The sequence below is a fragment of the Salmo salar genome, chromosome ssa09, assembly GCF_905237065.1.
Source record: "Salmo salar chromosome ssa09, Ssal_v3.1, whole genome shotgun sequence".
Classification (NCBI taxonomy): domain Eukaryota; kingdom Metazoa; phylum Chordata; class Actinopteri; order Salmoniformes; family Salmonidae; genus Salmo; species Salmo salar.
Genome location: NC_059450.1, coordinates 853,789 through 876,566, shown reverse-complemented (window position 1 = coordinate 876,566; position 22,778 = coordinate 853,789). Strand labels below are relative to the sequence as shown.

General features: G+C 42.1%; 1 protein-coding gene and 1 long non-coding RNA gene across 2 annotated transcripts; one reads left to right on the top strand and one right to left on the bottom strand.

Annotated features, from left to right (window-relative positions):
• Positions 1 to 7,672: 7,672 nt before the first annotated feature.
• LOC123744583 (uncharacterized) lies at positions 7,673 to 15,470 on the bottom strand. Its single transcript, XR_006770916.1, has 2 exons — positions 14,038 to 15,470; positions 7,673 to 8,153 (listed from the first exon to the last, which is right to left on the bottom strand). It is a non-coding gene; the product is annotated as an uncharacterized lncRNA (long non-coding RNA).
• On the top strand, positions 9,313 to 15,239 carry LOC106610628 (transcriptional repressor protein YY1). The gene is made up of 5 exons (XM_014210054.2): positions 9,313 to 9,918; positions 10,956 to 11,118; positions 11,545 to 11,605; positions 12,549 to 12,707; positions 13,709 to 15,239. Exons 1-5 carry the CDS (start codon positions 9,423 to 9,425, stop codon positions 13,889 to 13,891), a joined length of 1,062 nt encoding a protein of 353 aa, XP_014065529.1. The 5' UTR covers positions 9,313 to 9,422; the 3' UTR covers positions 13,892 to 15,239.
• Positions 15,471 to 22,778: the final 7,308 nt, after the last annotated feature.

The window sequence follows — 22,778 nt, the reverse complement described above, 5'->3', positions numbered from 1 at the left end:
CTACACATAGAAATATACCAACCCAGAAAGAACATAGAACATTAACCAAAACCCGGAAATAATAAATCAAACGCCCTACTAAATAAACCACCACCCCGAACCACATAAAACAAATACCCTCTGCCACATCCTGACCAAACTACAATAACAAATAACCCTTATACTGGTCAGGACGTGACAGTTACAGCCTTATTCTAAAATTGATTAAATTAAAAAAATCCTCCGCAATCTACACACACAGGTTTTTTTACATTTTTGCAAACGTATTAAAAATAAAAAGCAGAAATACGTTATTTACATATATATTCAGACCCTCTGCTATGAGACTCGAAATTGAGCTCAGGTGCATCCTGTTTCCATTAACTGTCCTTGAGATGGTTCTACAACTTTATTGGAGTCCACCTGTGGTAAATTCAATTGATTGAACATGATTTGGATATACGGTCCCACAGTTGACAGTGCTTGTCAGAGCAAAAACCAAGCCACTCCTCAGTAAAAGGCAGCTAAAGACTCTCAGACCATGAGAAACCAGATTCTCTGGTCTGATGAAACCAAGATTGAACTCTTTGGCCTGAATGCCAAGTGTCACATCTGGAGGAAACTTGGCACCATCCCTACGGTGAAGCATGGTGGTGGCAGTATCATGCTGTGGGGATGTTTTTCAGCGGCAGGGTCGAGGGAAAGATGAACGGAGTAAACTACAGAAAGATCCTTGATGAAAACCTGCTCGAGCGCTCAGGACGTCAGACTGGGGAGAAGGTTCACTTTCCAACACAACAACAACCCTAAGCATACTGTAATGAATACTCAGGGAGAAAAAGGTGTAGAGTCCCACGCAGAGCGCAGCAGGTGTTTATTTCACCTTCACAGAAGGCAGGAATCGTGGTCACAGGCAGGCAATGGTCATACACAGGTAGGCAAACAGGGAGGTGAAACAAAACTAGGACTGAAGGCTATAACTGGTTCTCACAAACGAGTTAGGAAAAGGCTGAGTAGAGTCAAAACGACCAATACCTCACAAAGGCACAAACAGAATGAACTGAACTAAATAAGTAGCTGATGAGACCAGGTGAGTAAATAACACAGGTGAAATCAATGAACAAAAATGAAAGACAGGGCTACGTTCAAGAACACAAAGAAACAGGGCTACATTCAAGAACACAGTGAAACAGAACACAAGGTTGACTAAGAAAATAAATACAGAACCTTACACACCCAGCCAAGACAACGCAGGAGTGGCTTTGGGACAAGTCTCTGAATGTCCTTTTTTCCCCCCTTTATTTAACCTTTATCCAACCTGACAAAACTTGAGAGGATCTGCAGAGAAGAATGGGAGAAACTACCCAAATACAGGTGTGCCAAGCTTGTAGCGTCATACTCGAAGCTGTAATCGCTGCCAAAGGTGCTTCAACAAAGTACTGAGTAAAGGATCTGAATACTTGTGTAAATGTAATATTTCCCTGTTTTTGTTTTATACATTTGTTAACATTTCTAAAAACCTGTTTTTGCTTTGTTATTATGGGGTATTGTGTGTAAATTGCTGAGGGGGAAAAAACAATTTAATCCATTTTAGAATAAGGCTGTAATGTAACAAAATGTGGAAAAAGTATAGCTGTCTGAATACTTTCCGAATATTTAGCACGTTCCAACAGCTTCTTGTATTGTTTCGGGATTCCTTCAGTCCGGTAGCCTGCAGGGATGCTATTGTCAGGAATCCCGCTTCCTGAGTCTGTTTTCTGCCTGAGCTGACTTTTTTTTGTTTTGGAGTCTTTTGTCTGAGGTTCCTGAACGCACCCTGTCTGGTTGCCAGGCGACGAAGCTAGGCGGGAGAACTTTTGATTACCCGCACCTGCATCTCATCAACCATCTGCACACCTGGTCCTGATCATCACCACTTCATAAGCCCTGACATCCATTCCCTGCCGGATCGTTAGCAATGAACAGTATGTTGTGCCAGCGTATCAGCATCATGTTTCCTGAGTTTGTTATTATGTACTTGTTGCCGGTTACTCACTCCCGTTTACTCCGTCTACAGTCATTCTCCCGGAACATTCAACTCCCTTGCCTGGCCATCGGTGGATTCAGTGACTTCATTGGATCAACCCATTCACTCTCATCAACTCACCTCCGCTGCCGTTCCGTCTCCTGGATTATTAAATTTACACATCAAGACTACCAATAAATACTCACCTTCATTTTACTTACCTTGTCCTGGTCTGCTTCTGGGTTCTGTCTTAGAGAATCGTGACAGCTATAACTCTGGAAATTCCTTCTGTTTATACTGAGTTAGGTAAATCAGTTTTTGAACCGTATTTATGGAACAATCTAATAAATATTCTCATATTGGATGTTTTGGTGCCTCTAGGGCAATTCAGAGAGCTGATTGGGGACCTTATTATGAATGTGCCATGTTCGCTATCTTCAAATTCCCTGTCGTAAATTACCCAAGGCGCAGCTTGCCGGTAATTCCACATTCTTTTATTGAAGTGAAACTGAACAAAACAAAAACCAGGTAAACAGACTCGACCGTGACGCTACTGAGGCGCACACAAAACACACACAGAAAATAATAATTACCCACAAATACAGGTGGGGAAAAGGCTGCCTAAGTATGATTCCCAATCAGAGACAACGATAGACAGCTGCCTCTGATTAGGAACCATACTCGGCCAAACACAAAGAAATACATGACATAGAATGCCCACCCTGACCTAACCAAAATAGAGGAAACAAAACGTCTCTCTCAGGTCAGGGCGTGACTGAATGTCTGTTTTTTATGCGTTTTCTTTCTGCTTGCATTTAGTAGGCCTATTTGTATTTTGATGTTTCTATTTCTGTCATTTCTGTAATTCAGGGCTCATCAGTAAAAGAGACCTTGGTCTTAGTATGACTCCCTAAAAATATGTAACATGGCAACCTCAATGTTGCTAAGGGAAATTACCCAAAATGCCCCAAAAATTTGCAAAATTAACGTTTAAATTGTACACGTTTTTACCTACACAGTATTCATATTCATAAATTATCTACATAATGATGTTGGAACGTTGCAGTTTTGTTGCCTGTTTTGGTGGGTGGCCTGTGTGTCTAGGTCACGGAGATAGACCATTCTTATTGCAGCCTAAGCGGTGTGTGTGTGTGTGTGTGTGTGTGTGTGTGTTTGTAAAACACAAGTTTCGCGAGACTACGTAGCCAAAGCGAGACCCATGAAATCAGCGACATTAACTGGGTCATGGCTAGAAGGGTTCCAGGGCTTCAAAATTGCTCAAAAGCTTCAAATTAAAAGTCCTACGTTTACTTGAACAAGATCACAAATCGTAGTATATTTTTCCTGTTTCAAGATACATTCTATTTCTCTGATCCTATCCACTCCCTTTGATGCCATGTTAGGAGGCATTGAGGCATATTGTTGAGTTCTAGTGGTTATTTGTAGTATGCTCCCAGTCAGGGGTCTGAGGATTCAGAAACCAAATAGTTTATGCTCTTGAAACATCTGTGCATTGCTAGATGTGCTGTACATTGTTATAAACAGTTATGTTACACTGTTATTGACTGTTATAGACACGTATAACATTATACATTGGTATTATATTGTTAAAACAACAGACCTACAAAGACCTGTAAAGGTCTTTAACTTTCTCAAATGAATATTTGTGTGGAAAGTTTACATCAATTGGAAAGACAGCACATGTACAGTGCCTTCAGAAAGTATTCACACTCCTTGACTTTTTCCACATTTTGTTGTGTTACCGCCTGAATTTAAAATTAATCAAATTGAGATTTTTACAAATTAATTAAAAATGAAAAGTTGGAAAGCTGAAATGTCTTGAGTCAATAAGTATTTAACCCCTTTGTTATGAATAGCCAAAATAAGTTCAGAGGTAAACATGTGTTTAATAAGTCACATACTAAGTTGTAGGGACTCACTCTCTGTGCAATAATAGTGTGTAACATGATTTTATCTGTAAGGTCCCTCAGCCGAGCAGTGAATTTCAAACACACATTCAACAACAAAAAGATCAGGGAGGTTTTCCAATGCCTCGCAAAGAAGGGCACCTGTTGGTAGATGGGTAAAAAAAATTAAAAGCAGACATTGAATATCCCTTTGTGTCACGTCCTGACCAGTATAGAGGATTATTTGTATTATTTGGTCAGGGCGTGGCAGAGGTATGTTTGTTTTGTATGGTGTTTTTTTTTGTGTATAGCTTAGAGGGGTGTGTTATTTATGTGTTCCCGGGGTTTTGTGGTGTATGTTTTAGTATGAGTAGGTTCTAGGTTAAGTTTTCTATGTGCAGATTTGGTTGCTGGACTCTCAATTGGAGGCAGGTGTTTCTAGTTGCCTCTGATTGGGAGTCCTATAAGTAGGTGTGTGTTTTGTTTGTCACTTGTGGGTAGTTGTATGTTAGCACTGCTTTTGTTTAGCCTGCTACACTGGTCCTGTCGTGAGTTTTGTTTATTGGTTTTTTCCTCGTGGTCACATTTAAAATAAATGATGAGCACGCAATCCGCTGCATATTGGTCCACTTTGTCAGACAGCGATTTCAACATATCTTCTGACGAAGAGGAATGTGACACTTTGAGCATGGTGAAGTTATTAATTACACTTTGGATGGTGTATCAATACACCCAGTCACTACAAAGACTAACTCAGTTGCCAGAGAGGAAGGAAATCCCTCAGGGATTTCACCATGAGGCCAATGGTCTCTTTGTGACCTGCACTTTTGGAGCTCGGAGCTTAAGAATTTCACTGTACCTTACAATTACATCTGCGACCCTGTGCATGTGACTAATAAACAAATCTAATCTAACTTTAAAACAGTTACAGATTTAATGGCTGCGATAGGAGAAAACAGAGGACATTGAACATTGTATACAACATGTTACGCCACAATTCTAACCTAATTGATAGAGTGAAATGAAGGAAGCCTGTACAGAATAAAAAATATCACAAAACATACATCCTGTTTGCAACAAGGCACTAAAGTAATACTGCAAAAAATGTGGCAAAGCAATTAACATTTTGTCCTGAATACAAAGTGTTTGGGGCAAATCCAATACAACACATTACTGAGTACCACTCTCCATATTTTCAACCATAGTGGTGGCTGCATCATGTAATGGGTATAATCATTAAGTAATCATTAAGGACTGGGGAGTATTTCAGGATAAAAACAAACGTAATGGAACTAAGAACAGGCTAAATCATAGTAGAAAACCTGGTTCAGTCTGCTTTCCACCAGACACCGGGAGATTAATTCACCTTTCAGCAGGACAATAACCTTAAACACAAGGCCAAATCTACACTGGAGTTGCTTACCAAGAAGACAGTGAATGTTCCTGAGTGGCCATGTTACAGTTTTGACTTAAATTTGCTTGAAAACCTATGGCAAGACCTGCAATTTGCCGGAGCTTGAAGATTTTAAAAGATTAATGGATAAAATGTTGCACAATCCAGGTGTGGACAGCTCTTAGAGACTTACCTAGAAAGACTCACAGCTGTAATCGATGCCAAATGTGCTTCTACAAAGTATTGACTCAGGGGTGTGAATACTTATGTAAATTAGATATTTCTGTATTCATTTTCAACACATTTTCAAAAATTTTGAAAAACACGTTTTCACTTTGTCTTTATGGCGTATCCTGTGTAGATGTGAGACAATTTGTGGACAGAAATGTGGGTAGAAAGAAGGGAAGGTTTAGTCTGTATTAACCAGTGATCTACTATAATACAGGGTGTAATGTAAAGTTAAAATAAAATAAGGAAAAGCACATCTTGTTATTTTTTTAATTCAGGTTTTATTCAGAAAATTATTTATTTATTCTATTCACCGCCCCCACTCAATGATGAGCTTTGTACTCACTTTAAACGTGCAGCATGTTCCAATATGTTTGTGAGCAGTGAATGTGAATGTCAGTGAACATAGTATGTCTTTGCTGTGAATGTGTGTTTTTCACCATGCAGACGATGGGCTCCAGCAGCTTGTTGCTATACACATCCATCTATGTCAATACTATAGCAGCCTAGTCCCTAGGTCATCCACCATCAATTGACTATTGGCACAGGATAGCCCTCACACCTACACTGTAGAGTAGCATTACAAACAACAAACAATTTTAAATCTCCTAGTAAAGAAATAGATACACCTTTAGTGTGGTGTACAAGAGTCGACTGCAATATAGTACTTATATCGTGTATATAAATTACCTTTTTTAAGTGCGTGGCTGACTGCACTTTCCTGACATATGAGGACATATTTTTGTTTGGGGGGGCAAAAAAGTATTTAATGTGGTCAATCTCTATGGTACAACACTGGATCTTATAGGAGAGGTCCTGAGGATACTAAAATATCCCCCTTGTATGGTGACAACGCCTATAGTTTTAACAGCACAGTAAAAAACAGCTGTATTGGGCAGACAATACCGAGCCATCCAGGAAGACTCTCACTGCTCCGTACGACCAGGTGCTTTTGCTCTCCAAGGCTGACGTGAGGAAAACTCTCAAAAAAGGGAATACTCACAAAGCCGCCGGCCCTAATGACATCTCTGGTCGCGTCCTCTAGAGTGTGTGCTGACCAGCTGGCGGGGGTCTTCTCTGACATCTTCAACCTGTTGCTGTCTCTGGCTGTAGTCCTCACTTTCTTTAAGGAGACCACCATCGTCCCAATGCCCAAGAAAAACAAGGTGACATGCCCAAATGACTATCGCCCCGTCACGCTCACCTGCACCATCAAGAGAGTCCTGGCCGGTTGCATCACAGCCTGGTACGGGAATTACTCCGTCCACGCAAGGCCCTCCGGCGGGTGGTGAAAATAGCACAGTACATCAGTTGGACAGTGCTTCCACCCATCCAGGACATCTATTCGAAACAGTGCCTGAGGAAGGCACGCAGCATCATCAAGGACCACACACACCCTAGCCACGAGCTGTTCTCTCCCTTACCGTCGTCGGCAGACGGTATCGGAGCATTAGGTCTGATGTCAACAGGCTCAGAGACTAGCTACAAGCCATCACACAGCTGAACACTTGAACTGGACTGACCACCTCCTCTGACTTTCTGCACATTATCACACATCACTGCTGCTACCAGACCTATATTATACTGCTCAGTTTACGCACTTGCCCTCCATCCCTCCTTCCCAATGCACGTGTAAATATTGTACTATAAATTGTGCCTTCCTGTATTATACTTATGCTAAAATATGTATTATATTCTACTGTCATTTACTTTATATTTGTATTCTTATGTTTTACTATTTCTTATTGTTCTTGTATTGTCGAGAAGGAACCTGCAAGTAAGCATTTTGTTGGACAATGTATACCATGCATATCCTATACATACAACTAATAAAACTTGTGATGAGGATCTGTGTTAAGAATGTCAACTTTCGTCAGCGGTGATACTAAGATACCCACCTTGTATGGTGACAACTTCTATAGTTATAACAGTACAGTAGAAAACAGCTGTATAGGGCTGTAATGAGGACCTACATGTATGTTGAGAATGTCCATTTTCGTCACCGGTGACAGTAAATTTTGGCTGAATAAAGTATCTTATGCAGTCAATCTCTATAGTATGACACTGGATCTTATTAGAAAAGGTTCTGAGGATACTAAATACCCCCGTTTTATGCTAACAACTTCTATAGTTTTAACAGTACAGTAGAAAACAGCTGTATAGGGCTGTAATATTTGTTTATTGTATGGCACTGGATCTTATTAGTAGAGGGTCTGATGATGGTGACAACTGATAGTTTCATGTATTTAGAGCAGGGGTGTCAAACTCATTCCATGGAGGGCCTAGTGTCTCTGGGTTATTTTTCTCCTTTCAATTTAAGACCTAGACAACCAGGCAAAGGGAGTTCTTTACTAATTAGCGACCTTAATTCATCAACGGTGGAGTGGAAATCCGCAGACACTCGGCACTCCATGGAGTGAATTTGACACGTGATTTAGAGGTTGAATCAGCAGGAGAGAGAGAGAGATTGAGAGAGAGAGAGCGAAAACAGCTGTTCTGGGACACGGTAGCACACCCATTGAATCAGGTCAGGGTTCCACAGCTGCAGAACTGTATCAGCATCACAACTGGGTGGACTGGGGACAGGGACAGTCAGGAGTCATCAGGCGAGGTAGAGGCATGTTCCTAGGGCTCAGGTCCTCTGAGAGGGGAGACAAAGAGAGAAAGGGAGAGAGAGTGAAATTAGAGAGAGCATGCCTAAGATCACACAGTACACCAGGTAAGACAGACTGACCGTAGACTCCCGGCACGGGGCTGTCGGGGGACACTGTGCCCCATCCAAAGTTACTCTTGGAATGGACCAATTTGAAAATGTTATCTTCAAAGCATGATTAAATCCTGTTCTGTTACGAGCTGACACCTCCGGCAACAGTGTTGGTATTGTGTGGTAATTGTTTTTGTTTTTTTACAGGGGACTATAACGACCAACATCATCATTATATACTGAACAAAAATATAAATTCAACATGCAACAAATTCTCATCATGGTATTTTTCTGCATTGAAATTGCCATCAATAAAATGCAATTGTTTTCGTTGTCCGTAGCTTATGCCTGCCCATACCATAACCCCACCGCCACCATGTGGCACTCAAGACATCAACAAACTGCTCGCCCACACGACATTGACATCAACAAACCACTCGCCCACACAAGACCATGCACGTTGTCTGCAGTTCTGAGGCCGGTTGGACATACTGCTAAATTCTCTAAAATGACATTGGCGGTGGCTTATGGTAAAGAAATTAACATAAAATGATCTGACAACAGCTCTGTTGGACATTCCGGCAGTCAGCATGTCAATTGCACGCTCCCTCAAAACTTGAGACATCTATGGCATTGTATTGTGTGGCAAACTACACATTTTAGAGTGGCCTTTTATCGTCCCCAGCACAAGGTGCACTTGTGTAATGATCTTGCTGTTTAATGAGATTCTTGATATGCCACACCTGTCAGGTGGATGGATTATCTTGGCAATGGAGAAAGGCTCATTAACAGGGATGTAAACAAATTTGTGCACAACATTTTAAAGAAATAACCTTTTTGTGCGTATGGAACATTTCTGGGATCTTTTATTTCAGCTCATGAAACATGGGACCAACACTTTACATGTTGCGTATATTTTTCAGTGTAGTTAAAATACAGTAAATAGATCTTTGATAATTGATTTCAAAAATATATTGTTCGTTTTTTCTATAAATGTATGTTTAAGTAACTAAACTATATTTGTTGTGATTTTAATTTAGATAAATTATTTCAGGGTGACTTCTATTTTGAAAAGTAGCCGTATAATCACGTGACCTTAAAGTCGCTAGTTTCACAATGCTGTGGAGACGGGAGTAGAACAGAGTTGAGTAGGTTGAAGGCAGTAAAAAAAACATAACAGGTGTGAGGAATTCAGGGGTTTCCAACATGGCATCATGCGATACCCTGTACATCGAAACGGACGGCTCAGAGATGCCAGCTGAGATAGTGGAACTCCATGAAATCGAAGTGGAGACCATAGAGACAACAGTTGTTGGAGAGGACGACGATGAACAGCCCATGATCGCTTTACAGCCCCTTGACTCAGATGATCCACACTCAATGCTTCACCATCATCAGGAGGTAATATTAGTGCAAACAAGAGAAGAGGTGGTTGGTGAGGATGATTCGGACATGCACGGGGACGATGATTACGAGGACCAAATTCTTATACCTGTCCCTGCCGCTGAAGAGGAATATATCGAACAAACTCTGGTGACTGTCGCCGGGAAGAGTTCGGGGCGGATGAAGAAGGGGGGAAACGTGAAGAGAAATAAAAATAGTTACTTGGGTGCACCGGAGGCCAGTGGTAGAAAATGGGAACAGAAACAAGTCCAGATAAAGACTTTGGAAGGAGAGTTTTCGGTGACCATGTGGGCATCGGGTAAGTTTAACGTTAGAGTTCTATTGAAAGTGTGTTCTTGCAAATTTGCCAGCTGTGTTGTTCTTGCGTTGTGTGCCCTGTAACTGGGCCTCGTACGGGCGTTGTTCTCTGGCTCATTTTAGCAGAATTCTTAACTGTTTTTCAAGTCCGAATTGCATGCCGTGTATTTGTAATGTTTTTGTTTTTATGGGAAGCCATGTTTTATGTGTTGATGGGCGCCGCCATGTTCCCCTGGAACAGTATGGCGGACCGAAAAAATGGCGTTGATTTGGCCGGGGAAAGATGGCGGCGGTTGGGAGCGAGGGCGCTGTTGCTGGCTCCAGGAGTAGGCCGCTGTGGCGCAGTTCAGCACAGGGGCCTCTGTTCGAAACTCGTGAAGAGCGGGGGAGGGTAGATGTCAGACTGGATGTGCTACAGCTAGCCACCGTTCTAACCGTGGCAAAGAGTCGACAAGAATGGAATCTCAATTGTTTATATTTGTATTTTTTTTTTTTTTTACTAAATTGTGCAAAGTCTGCCTTGTTGGCTTTTTGAGACCGACTGACCTGAGTGAGATGTCGTTCGATTATTTGACTTTCGTCAGACAGTTCGCTAGCTAGCTAACTTTAATCCTAGTAACAAACTAATGTGTTTACAGACTTGAAACGGCAGCCAGTTAGCTAGCAACGTTGATTTAGTTTTTCCAAATCCCGATGTTAGTCTGTCTGAATTGTTGCAAGTATATTCACTAAGCTAATAATAATAATTGTTGCAAGACCAACACACTAAGTCGTACCATTTAAAAACTAGGGCCATTCAAATGGAACTAAACTGTGCAATCACTTGCTGTTCAACTGTGCAGACCAAATACTGCCTTCAACTGTAAAATATGAGATTGTATATCTTTTACACAATTATGCTCCCCCGTTTTTAGGCTATACATTTTCCAGGTGCTGGGAATAGTGATTGGTATTTTAATTGGCCATTTGGGTCAGACATCAAATGCAAATCATATCCCTGTGCACCTGTTTTAACTCTGCTCTTTTGCTCGGACTCAGATGACAAGAAGGAAATTGACCATGACACTATGGTGGAGGAGCATGTCATCGGGGAGAGTTCCCCTCCCGACTACTCCGAGTACATGACAGGGAAGAAGCTCCCGCCTGGGGGCATCCCAGGGATTGACCTGTCAGACCCTAAACAGCTGGCAGAGTTCGCCAGGTGAGCTAGTGACACAAGGACATGTTCATTAGGCACCTAACGGAGGGAAACTGGGAAGGACTTGTCCATTTAGAAACCCTTGTTTTCATTTTCTGTTGCAAAACATTTCCTGTTTTTATTTACCTTTATTTAACTAGGTAAGTCAGTTAAGAACAAATTCTTATTTTCAATGACTCCTAGGAACAGTGGGTTAACTGCCTTGTTCAGGGGCAGAACAACAGATTTTTACCTTGTCAGCTCGGGGATTCGATCTTACAACCTTTTGGTTACTTGTCCAACGCTCTAACCACTAGGTTACCTGCCGCCCGTTGCGTGATATAATAAATAAAACCATATGTAGGCTTATGTACTGTTACAACATTCCCCTCTTGAACTCTCCTCAAGTGTAGTGAATACAAGTTCTTTGACCTATCATGTCTTTTGCAGGATGAAGCCACGGAAAATAAAGGAGGACGACTCTCCCAGGACGATTGCCTGCCCCCACAAAGTAAGCGTGCTCTACTAGTCTTAAGGACTAGATTCTATCAAATCCGAATTAGCCGAAATCTGCATAGCGGTTGTTTTGGTTGAAGTGAAACTGCATTAGCGTTGTCAAATCCACAAGTGGTACCAAATCCCTCGCAGCCACGTAAGTTTATGCCACTGCGCTACAAGTTCAAACATTCAAATGCGTGATGTTCTATTGTCTACAGCTCGATTAGACTGATAAGATATAGCCTGCCATCCAAATTTACATGAGAACATGCATATAAGCCTATCATTATTTCTATCATCGATAGAGCCTAGACTTTCGAGCGCCGTTTTTGAACTTCTAACTTGGTAGGGATAATAGGAAGAGAGTGGCTTTTGACAGGGGCAGACGCTCACCGATTTGTCAGCTCATACCGCAGTTGCGCCGTCAAAACATCGCTATGCCAATGTCGGCCTAACTGGTATTGGAGAATGGTAACACAGCCACTAGAGCAGTGTTTGGGTAAACAATGGTAGTCACCTAGCCGGTATGCAATGTGATTGCGCTATAAAATCCACATTGCGGACGGAATCCAGAATTAATGCATCAGTTATTCGTATTTTTATGCAACTTTCTGAAACTCAGAGGTGTGTGTGTGGTGCGTGCGCATGTCTACACGTTGTGTAGCCGTTAGCGATGATGCTAATGATAACTTTCTTCTGGTAGAGATGGAAAGGCGTTCCCAAAAACCTTCTCAGTTAAATGTTAACTAAAAAGTAGCCCATGGCTACCTGTCAGAATGATATGATTATTTGTATCTGTCCAGTGGCCATTTGTTCAGCAAACATCTATTAAAAAAGTATGCTTTTGGGAAAACAGGAACCTGGAGAAAGGTTTTTTTAAGTGCTCTGATGTGGACTTTTTGGTCTTGTCATTTCTGAAGTTACACAATGATTAATTGCTACCTTTGCCTATGCAGGGGTGCACTAAAATGTTCAGGGATAACTCGGCGATGAGGAAGCATTTGCATACCCACGGACCGCGTGTTCACGTCTGCGCCGAATGTGGAAAGGCCTTTGTTGAAAGCTCTAAACTGAAGAGGCATCAACTTGTTCATACCGGAGAGAAGCCTTTCCAGGTATGTTTCCCCCAGCCCCTTCAAAATGGCTTCATATTGAGAGATCTACTTCTTGTCTAACAATTACAGTTTCACAGGGAAGCCATCTCTGCACTTTTCGGCGATATTTGCCGTTTTGATCTCAATAGGTAATCCACATGAATAGTGTAGAGTTGTAAAAATCAGGCGGCGCTGCTATAAAAGAGAGGCATGAACAGATCTCCCTGGGGAGAATCTTAATTGCGTACTCCTCGTGTCCTCTCTCCTCACCTTCTCAAAACTCATTGGATGAGAAAGCCAGAGGATGCGAGGAGTATGCAATTGAGTCTCACCCTGTGTGATCACGCACCCCACGCAACTGGGACATTTGGAATGCAACTCCAGGTAAGCAACCTGTGTTTGAAATAGTGCTGTGACTATAGTTGCATGTATGTTTTGAAAGCACAAATTATTACACACAAAGTTATTACGTTAGTAAGCTGACCATAGCGAGCTAGTTGACGTTAGCATCTTAAGTTGGCAAGCTAACATTAGTGTCTTTTCTTTTTGCCTGTAAGAACAAGCAGGCCAGTCTGACTGCTTTGCTGTCACACTGCCATAGAGGAAAAATGGAGCACAGTGACAGTCATGCTTGCGCCTTTACATCACTGAAAACCGTCAGTTTCTAGCCCAAACAACTCAAAAGTTATGCCCCATATTACCGGAGCTACCTTCTCCGCTTTCTATTGCAATTCTACTCGGTATTGTGATCCTTGTCCTGGTATCACATTGTTAGTAAAATGTTGGTATTCTGACAACCCCATTCTAGCAGTTTACACTGTTTTTCTTGTTTCCGTGCGCATTGTTTTGTCACTTTTTTTGGCCCCTCACAAGTTTGCATCCCTGTGTATACATTTAGTATGATTTGCAACACTTCCAACTTAACTTATACATGGCATGTATAGCCATAAACCCATAGGTGCCCAGATTGTCAACCAGCATTGTAGCCTCATAATAAAATCTACTCTCTCCTTCTCTTTAAGTGCACGTTTGAGGGCTGCGGAAAGCGGTTCTCTTTGGACTTTAACTTACGCACGCATGTGCGGATTCACACTGGAGACCGACCCTACGTCTGTCCGTTCGACGGCTGCAACAAGAAGTTTGCCCAATCTACCAACCTCAAGTCTCACATCCTCACACATGCTAAAGCTAAAAACAATCAGTGACTGTGAACCAACCAACCACTGTGAGGATACGCCCCCCGACCCCCATATCTTTGCCTCCCTCAGCGGCAGCACCTTGTGCCACCTAAGAGCTAGGAAATGTACAGAGAAGCAAACAACAAACTCTAAAGATGATGCTTCACACCTACCCTGCCACCTTGGCACGATCTCGAAAGAAAAGCTTAACGTTTCTTCTTGTGAAGATAGGAAGTTCTTGGACCTGCAACCGAAAAGACAAGTTATTTATACTGCAGTGCCCAAAGAGAAAGAATTGACATTTTAAAGTTATGTTCTCCATCAGCATAGCAAAATAATTGCTTTTAAATTTTGTACCCTTATTTTAAGTGTGCATATTGTACACTTTCTCTGGCTTAGTGGTATTATGCATGTTTGTTTTCCCTGAGAATTGAAATCTATGATAGCTCTTCTTGGAGGAGAATTTGCAGTTTATTGTACTTCCCTGCTTTTCCCCCCCTGTAAAACGTTTATTTGGGTGGGTAGGGGTGTTCTTTACAGATTTTCATTTTGTATAATTGTAACGTACAGAGATATTGGAATCATGTAAATAATAGCAATGTGATTTAAGTAGTGTTTTTCTTTTTTCCCTGCACTGCCAGAGAGCAAAAACATGTCATATCCATCAAATCCTTTCTGTTTAGTTGAACACACAATACAACCAGAACTGGTGATCAGTTGCGTTATTGAGATATTTTTTACAGGCACAATTAACTTTAGCTAATATTGACCTCCCCAATAAGCGGCCAATAAAAACCTGTCCGTAAGCAAGCAATTATTAGTTTGTTTCAGACAACTTCTACTTTATGTACAGTAGATTGTATTTTTTTTAATTTAACCAGGTAAGACCCATTGAGGTCAAACTTCTTTTGCGAGGGTGACCTGGCAAGAAGGCAAATAAGGAAATAGCGTGTACATGAAATATTACAGAAAAATTCTAAATACAAACAAGACAGTGTCACAAGTTAGATACAATTAAAGATTAGAAACAACTGAAGCTATTGCAAACAGTGTTGTCGATCAGTCTTAAAAACAGGCGAGGACACTAAGTCCCCTAACTTTGTCTTTTGAAGCATGTTTCAGGATGAAGGGGCATTATGGGAGAAAAAAAAATCCCCATCTCAGTTCCAGCTTTAGGAACAGACAAGGACAGCAGCGACTGTGAACGAAGACTTTGAGTGACTGATCTGGTCCGTAAGGAACAGAGATACAAAGGGAGTTGTCCTATCAATGTTTGTACACAAGTGTACCAGTGGTTTAGAGAGGTCCATTGCACCATAGCATACAGTGATGGGTGAGTGATCTAGCATTTGTAATAAATCTTAAAACACCATGATACACTGTGTCCAGAGTTTAAGGTACTTACTGAGGTCTGCATATAGACTATCCCTATAATCCGGCACTGATAAAGTGCTTTGAACAAGATCCTTGACTAACGTTGAAAAGTAAGATTTGTTCCTAAAATAGACACCCAATTTCTTGTTGCTGCAAGGGGGTGCTGAGATGTTGGCAGCCAGGTGGAAAGCATGGCCAGCCGTGGAAAAATGTTTATTGAAATGATCGATTATCGTAGATTTATCGGTGGTGACGGTGTTTCCTGTCCTCAATGCAGTGGGTAGCTGGGAGGAGGTGCTCTTATTCTCCATGGACTTTACGGTGTCCAAAAACTTTTTGGAATTCGTGCTACAGGAAGCAAATTTCTGTTTGAAAAAGCTAGCTTTAGCTTTCCTAACTGACTGAGTATATTGGTTCCTGACTTCCCTGAAAAGTTGCATATCGCGGGGGCTATTCGATGTTAATGCAGAACGCCACAGGATGTTTCTGTGCTAGACAAGTCTGGGGTGAATCAAGGGCTATATCTGTTCTTAGTTCAATTTTTTTGAATGGGCCATGCTTATTTAAGATGGAAAGGAAAGCACTTTTGAAGAGCAACCAGTCATCCTTTACTTACGGGATGATGTCAATATCCTTCCAGGATACCCGGGCCAGGTCGATTAGAAAGGCTGAAGTGAATAGATTTTTTTGATGAAGTGTTTTAGGCAGTGTTTGACAGTGATGAGGGGTGGTCGTTTGACTGCAAACCCAGTACGCACGTAGGCAATGAGGCAGTGATCGCTGAGATCCTGGTTGAAGACAGCAGAGGTCTATTTAGATGGCAAGTTGGTCAGGATGATATCTAAGAGGGTGCCCATGGTTATGGATTTAGGGTTGTACCTGGTAGGTTCCTTGATGATTTGTGTGAGATTGAGGGCATCTAGCTTAGATTGTAGGATGGCCGGGGTGTTAAGCATGTCCCAGTTTAGGTCACCTAACAGTACAAACTCTGAAGATAGATGGGGGGCGATCAACTCACATATGGTGTCCAGGGCACAACTGGGGGCCGACGGGGGTCTATAACAAGCGGCAACGGTGAGAGACTTGTTTCTGGAAAGGTGGATTTTTTTTAAAAGTAGAAGCTCGAATTGTTTGGGCATAGACCTGGATAGTATGACAGAACTCTGCAGGCTATCTCTGCAGTAGATTGCAACTCCGGCCCCTTTGGCAGTTCTATCTTGTCGGAAAATGGTAAAGTTATGGATGGAAATTTTAAGGGTTTTTGGTGGTCTTCCTAAGCCAGGATTCAGACACGGCTAGGACATCCGGGTTGTCGGAGCGTACTAATGAAGTGAATAAAACAAACTTATGCAGGAGGCTTCTAATGTTAACATGCATGAAACCAAGGCTTTTACTGTTAAAGAAGTCAACAAATGAGAGTGCCTGGGGAATGGGAGTGATGCTGGGGGCTGCAGGGCCTGGGTTAACCTCTACATCACCAGAGGAACAAAGGAGGAGTAGGATAAGAGTACGGCTAAAGGCTAAAAGAACTGGTCGTCTAGTGCATTCGGAACAGAGAGTAAAAGGAGCAGGTTTCTGGGCGTGGAAGAATAGATTCAAGGCATAATGTACAGACAAGGGTATGGTAGGATGTGAGTACAGTGGAGGTAAGCCTAGGCATTGAGGCACCCTTACTGTGAGGGGGAAAAGTATTTGATCCCCTGCTGATTTTGTACGTTTGCCCACTGACAAAGAAATGATCAGTCTATAATTTTAATGGTAGGTTTATTTGAACAGTGAGAGACAGAATAACAACAACAAAAAATCCAGAAAAACGCATGTCAAAAATGTTATAAATTGATTTGCATTTTAATGAGGGAAATAAGTGTTTGACCCCCTCTCAATCAGAAAGATTTCTGGCTCTCAGGTGCCTTTTATACAGGTAACGAGCTGAGATTAGGAGCACACTCTTAAAGGGAGTGCTCCTAATCTCAGTTTGTTACCTGTATAAAAGACACCTGTCCACAGAAGCGACAAAATTCATCACTTACCTTTGATGATCTTCATATGGTTGCACTCCCAAGACTCCATGTTACACAAATGTTTGTTTTGTTCGATAAAGTTCCTCTTTATATTCAAAAACCTCAGTTTTGTTGGTGCGTTTTGTTCAGTAATCCATTGGAACAAACCACTGTCACAACAGACAGACGAAAAATCAAAGAAGTACCATAAAAGTTCGTAGAAACATGTAAAACAACGTTTATAATCAATCCTCAGGTTGTTTTTGTCATAAATAATTGATCATAGCTTCGTCAATACAAAAGGAAAAACAAGAAAGGCACGCTCCTAGTCACGCGCAGGACTCATGTCTGGAAATATCCACTGTCCTTTCATTGAAAGTGGAGTAAAATCCTGAAACAATGCCTAAAGACTGGCCACATGTAGTGGAAGCCATAGGGATCGTGAACTGGGTCATAAGTCTTTGTATGGTGGATAGGCTTTCAATGGAAAAACAGGCATTTCAAAATAATAGCACTGCCTGGATGGATTTTCCTCAGGTTTTCACCTGCCATATCAGTTCTGTTTTACTCACAGACATTATTTGGTTTTGGAAACTTTAGAGTGTTTTCTATCCAAATCTACCAATTATATGCATATCCTAATTAAGTTCATGTATATATAATTTCATATACAGAAGAATATACATAACTGTCTTATGATTTATGATTTTGATATTGTACATTTAATTGTTTATATTTATATTATCTTGTTTGATATTGTAAATTTAATTGTTTAATTTGGGCACGTTTTTCATCCAAAATTCCGAATGCTGCCCCCTATCCTAGTGAGGTTAATCCACTAACTATGTTTAATTGTTACCTGATTAAATTAATCATGTAGCAATTAACTCATTAGGATTTGGGGCACCGCGGAAGAGGTTGTTTAAAGAGTTACTCTTTAAACAAAAAAAGAGTTAAAGATCTATTTCATCGATAAATAGTCATCTTATTAATCATTACCTCTTATCATATCATCATTCTGAACAGTTGTAACCTCATGCATCTGCAAAAACCCCAGCCGTGCTCATGATTGACACTGATGGAGGGGATGGCTGCCGTCTTATCGGCTCTTAACCAACCATGCTATTTTGTTTGTTTTTTCGCGTTGTTCATAACTTGTTTTGTACATAATGTTTTTTACATTTTTTACATAATGTTGCTGCTTCCATCTCTTATGACTGAAAAGAGCTTCTGGACATCAGAACTGCGATTACTCACCTCAGATTAGACAAAGAGTTTTTCTTCAATGAGTCGGACGGAGGGGATATACTACTACAGACACCCGACCAGGCCCAGATCCCCGTCATTCGCTGGAGAAGGAAACTGAGATTTTGCAGAAAAAGATCAGGGTGCCTTGTGAGGATCAGGCAATGAGTGGCTAATCTGCCTTTGCCTTCCGTCCTGCTAGCTAACGTTCAATCGCTGGAAAATAAATGGGACGAACTGAAAGCACGTATATACTGTCGTGTCTTTGGCTATGCCGGATTAAGTGATATGACATGCTATTCTATAAAATCCTTTCTCTGTAATTAATATTACCTGATTGAGCTAATCATGTAAATGTAATTAACTAGAAAGTTGGGGCACCACAAAATAGTGTTTATAGAGCTGTTATCTTCATAATAAACTCTGAAAGACCTAGTAATATTTTACATCAATAGCAGTCAATATTAATCATCACCTTATTTCAGTCTCATCTGAAAGTTGTAAATTCTTGGTTATCTTCACGAACCCTGGCTAACAAGTTGAATCAGCAATACAAAATTGGGTTTAATTATTTATTTCCTAAATACCTAACTAATCACACAGAATTACATATACACAGAATGCAAATGATGTCATACAGAAAACGTCCCTGGTGGACGGAACCTGTATGATGGCTTGTTACACAAAGAGAGGGGGTTGGGCTTGAATGAAAGAGCGGGAAGACTGAGGAACAAAGGGAGAAGCTTTGCTATCTTAAATACAGTATCTTATGCATTCTAAATTACCTCCCATTTGGGAAAAGGAAAATGCAATAAATATTTACTCTGAGCTGCGCTTCGGTAGGTTGGTCGTAGATGCTGGCGGTGTTGGACAACAGAGATCTTCCTGTCCTCGGAAGAATGTCTCTGGTGGTAAATTAGATACGTTGTAGTATCTTCGTTGTGTGTTAGACTGGATACGTCGTCCGTTCTTTCCTAGCCCACGTTTACAGCTGCTGTTGTTAACTCAACGGCTAGGAGGTCTCACTTCTTTAGTGAATAAGAGTTCAAAGTTCATACCATTCCCAACCAAAGCTCACGCTGAGGTTGGCTTAGTTCTGTAGTTGACATGTTAGTCCTTTTTAACGTATGGCCCGTCGTCCTATCGTCCTCGGAACAGGAGATTACATTTTCGTCAAGGGCTTATATAGTGGAGGGAGAGAAGGGTGTGTTTCATAGTTTATAACCCATGTCTCTTCACAGGGGCGGGCCACTGATTGAGCAGGGCTCTAACCTTATGAAAACCCAATTCTCTCATTTGGAAGCTAAAATTACATTTAATCTTATCACAAATAGTTTCATATTCAAACATTGAATTTGCACAACAATTCCATGTGAATCTGATAACTAGAATGTGTAGACTTTCCCAGATACAGTTTATGTTGTCCTGTCATAATGTCTCAGATGACAACCAAACTGACATCATTAAGTACCAACGCATATTTTCAACTGGTTCTATTACCGAAATATGGTTCCTTTCCCCCCACTTGTTTGATGTTCCCAGACTCTCTATGTTTAACAAAGGCTATTCGAGAGTCCTTCAGTAGAGTCAGAGAGAAAGGGAAGGGAGAAAGGTATTTATGGGGGGTCATAGACCTTACCCACAGGCCAACGTCATGACAATACTACCAACGGGACATTAAAAACTGAAATATCTTATGTTTCACTGAGTCGTGGCTGAACGACGACATTAACAACACACAGCTGGCGGGTTATACACTATCGGCAGGATAGAACAGCAGCCTCTGGTAAGACACGGGGCGGAGGCCTATGCATATATACTGCTCAAAAAAATAAAGGGAACACTTAAACAACACAATGTAACTCCAAGTCAATCACACTACTGTGAAATCAAACTGTCCACTTAGGAAGCAACACTGATTGACAATACATTTCACATGCTGTTGTGCAAATGGAATAGACAACAGGTGGAAATTATAGGCAATTAGCAAGACACCCCTAATAAAGGAGTGGTTCTGCGGGTGGTAACCACAGACCACTTCTCAGTTCCTATGCTTCCTGGCTGATGTTTTGGTCACTTTTGAATGCTGGCAGTGCTTTCACTCTAGTGGTAGCATGAGACGGAGTCTACAACCCACACAAGTGGCTCAGGTAGTGTAGCTCATCCAGGATGGCACATCAATGCGAGCTGTGGCAAGAAGGTTTGCTGTGTCTGTCAGCGTAGTGTCCAGAGCATGGAGGCGCTACCAGGAGACAGGCCAGTACATCAGGAGACGTGGAGGAGGCCGTAGGAGGGCAACAACCCAGCAGCAGGACCGCTACCTCCACCTTTGTGCAAGGAGGAGCAGAAGGAGCACTGCCAGAGCCCTGCAAAATGACCTCCAGCAGGCCACAAATGTGCATGTGTCTGCTCAAACGGTCAGAAACAGACTCCATGAGGGTGGTATGAGGGCCCGATGTCCAAAGGTGGGGGTTGTGCTTACAGCCCAACACCGTGCAGGACGTTAGGCATTTGCCAGAGAACACCAAGATTGGCAAATTCGCCACTGGCGCCCTGTGCTCTTCACAGATGAAAGCAGGTTCACACTGAGCACATGTGACAGACGTGACAGAGTCTGGAGACGCCGTGGAGAACGTTCTGCTGCCTGCAACATCCTCCAGCATGACCGGTTTGGCGGTGGGTCAGTCATGGTGTGGGGTGGCATTTCTTTGGGGGGCCGCACAGCCCTCCATGTGCTCGCCAGAGGTAGCCTGACTGCCATTAGGTACCGAGATGAGATCCTCAGACCCCTTGTGAGACCATATGCTGGTGCGGTTGGCCCTGGTGCGGTTGGCCCTAATGCAAGACAATGCTAGACCTCATGTGGCTGGAGTGTGTCAGCAGTTCCTGCAAGAGGAAGGCATTGATGCTATGGACTGGCCCGCCCGTTCCCAAGACCTGAATCCAATTGAGCACATCTGGGACATCATGTCTCGCTCCATCCACCAACGCCACGTTGCACCACAGACTGTCCAGGAGTTGGCGGATGCTTTAGTCCAGGTCTGGGAGGAGATCCCTCAGGAGACCATCCGCCACCTCATCAGGAGCATGCCCAGGCATTGTAGGGAGGTCATACAGTCACGTGGAGGCCACACACACTACTGTGCCTCATTTTGACTTGTTTTAAGGACATTACATCAAAGTTGGATCAGCCTATAGTGTGGTTTTCCACTTTAATTTTGAGTGTGACTCCAAATCCAGACCTCCTTGGTTGATAAATTGGATTTCCATTGATTATTTTTGTGTGATTTTGTTGTCAGCACATTCAACTATGTAAAGAAAAAAGTATTTAATAAGATTATTTCATTCATTCAGATCAAGGATGTGTTATTTTAGTGTTCCCTTTATTTTTTTTGAGCAGTGTATAAACAACAGCTGGTGCACGATATCTAAGGAAGTCTCAAGGTTTTGCTCACCTGAGGTAGAATATCTCATGATAAGCTGTAGACCACACTATCTACCTAGAGAGTTTTCATCTGTATTTTTTGTAGCTGTGAACATACCACCCCAGACCTATGCTGGCACTAAAACCGCACTCAGTGAGCTGTATACCGCAATAAGCAAACAGGAAAACACTCATCCAGAGGCCTTGTATGTTCCGGGATTCTTCAGATGGCATTGAGGAGTACACCACATCAGTCACTGGCTTTATCAATAAGTGCATCAGGGACATCGTCCCCACAGTGACTGTACGTACATACCCCAACCAGAAGCCATGTATTACAGAAAACATTCGCACTGAGCTAAAGGGTAGAGCTGCCGCTTTCAAGGAGCGGGACTCTAACCCAGAAGCTGATAAGAAATCCTGCTATGACCTCCGAGGAACCATCAAACAGGCAAAGTGTCAATACAGGACTAAGATAGAATCGTACCACACCGGCTCCGACACTCGTCGGATGTGGCAGGGCTCGCAAACTATTACAAACTACAAAGGGAAGCACAGCCAAGAGCTGCCCAGTGATGTGAGCCTACCAGATGAGCTAAATAACTCATCTTGCTCACTTCGAGGCAAGTAACACTGAAACATGCATGAGAGCATCAGCTGTTCCGGACGACTGGGTGATCATGCTCTCCACAGCCGATGTGAGTAAGACCTTTAAACAGGTCAACATTCACAAGGCCGCAGGGCCAGACGGATTACCAGGACCTGTACTCCGAGCATGCGCTGACCAATTGGCAAGGGTCTGACCTGACATTTTCAACCTCTCCCTGTCTGAGTCTGTAATACCAACATGTTTTAAGCAGACCACCATAAT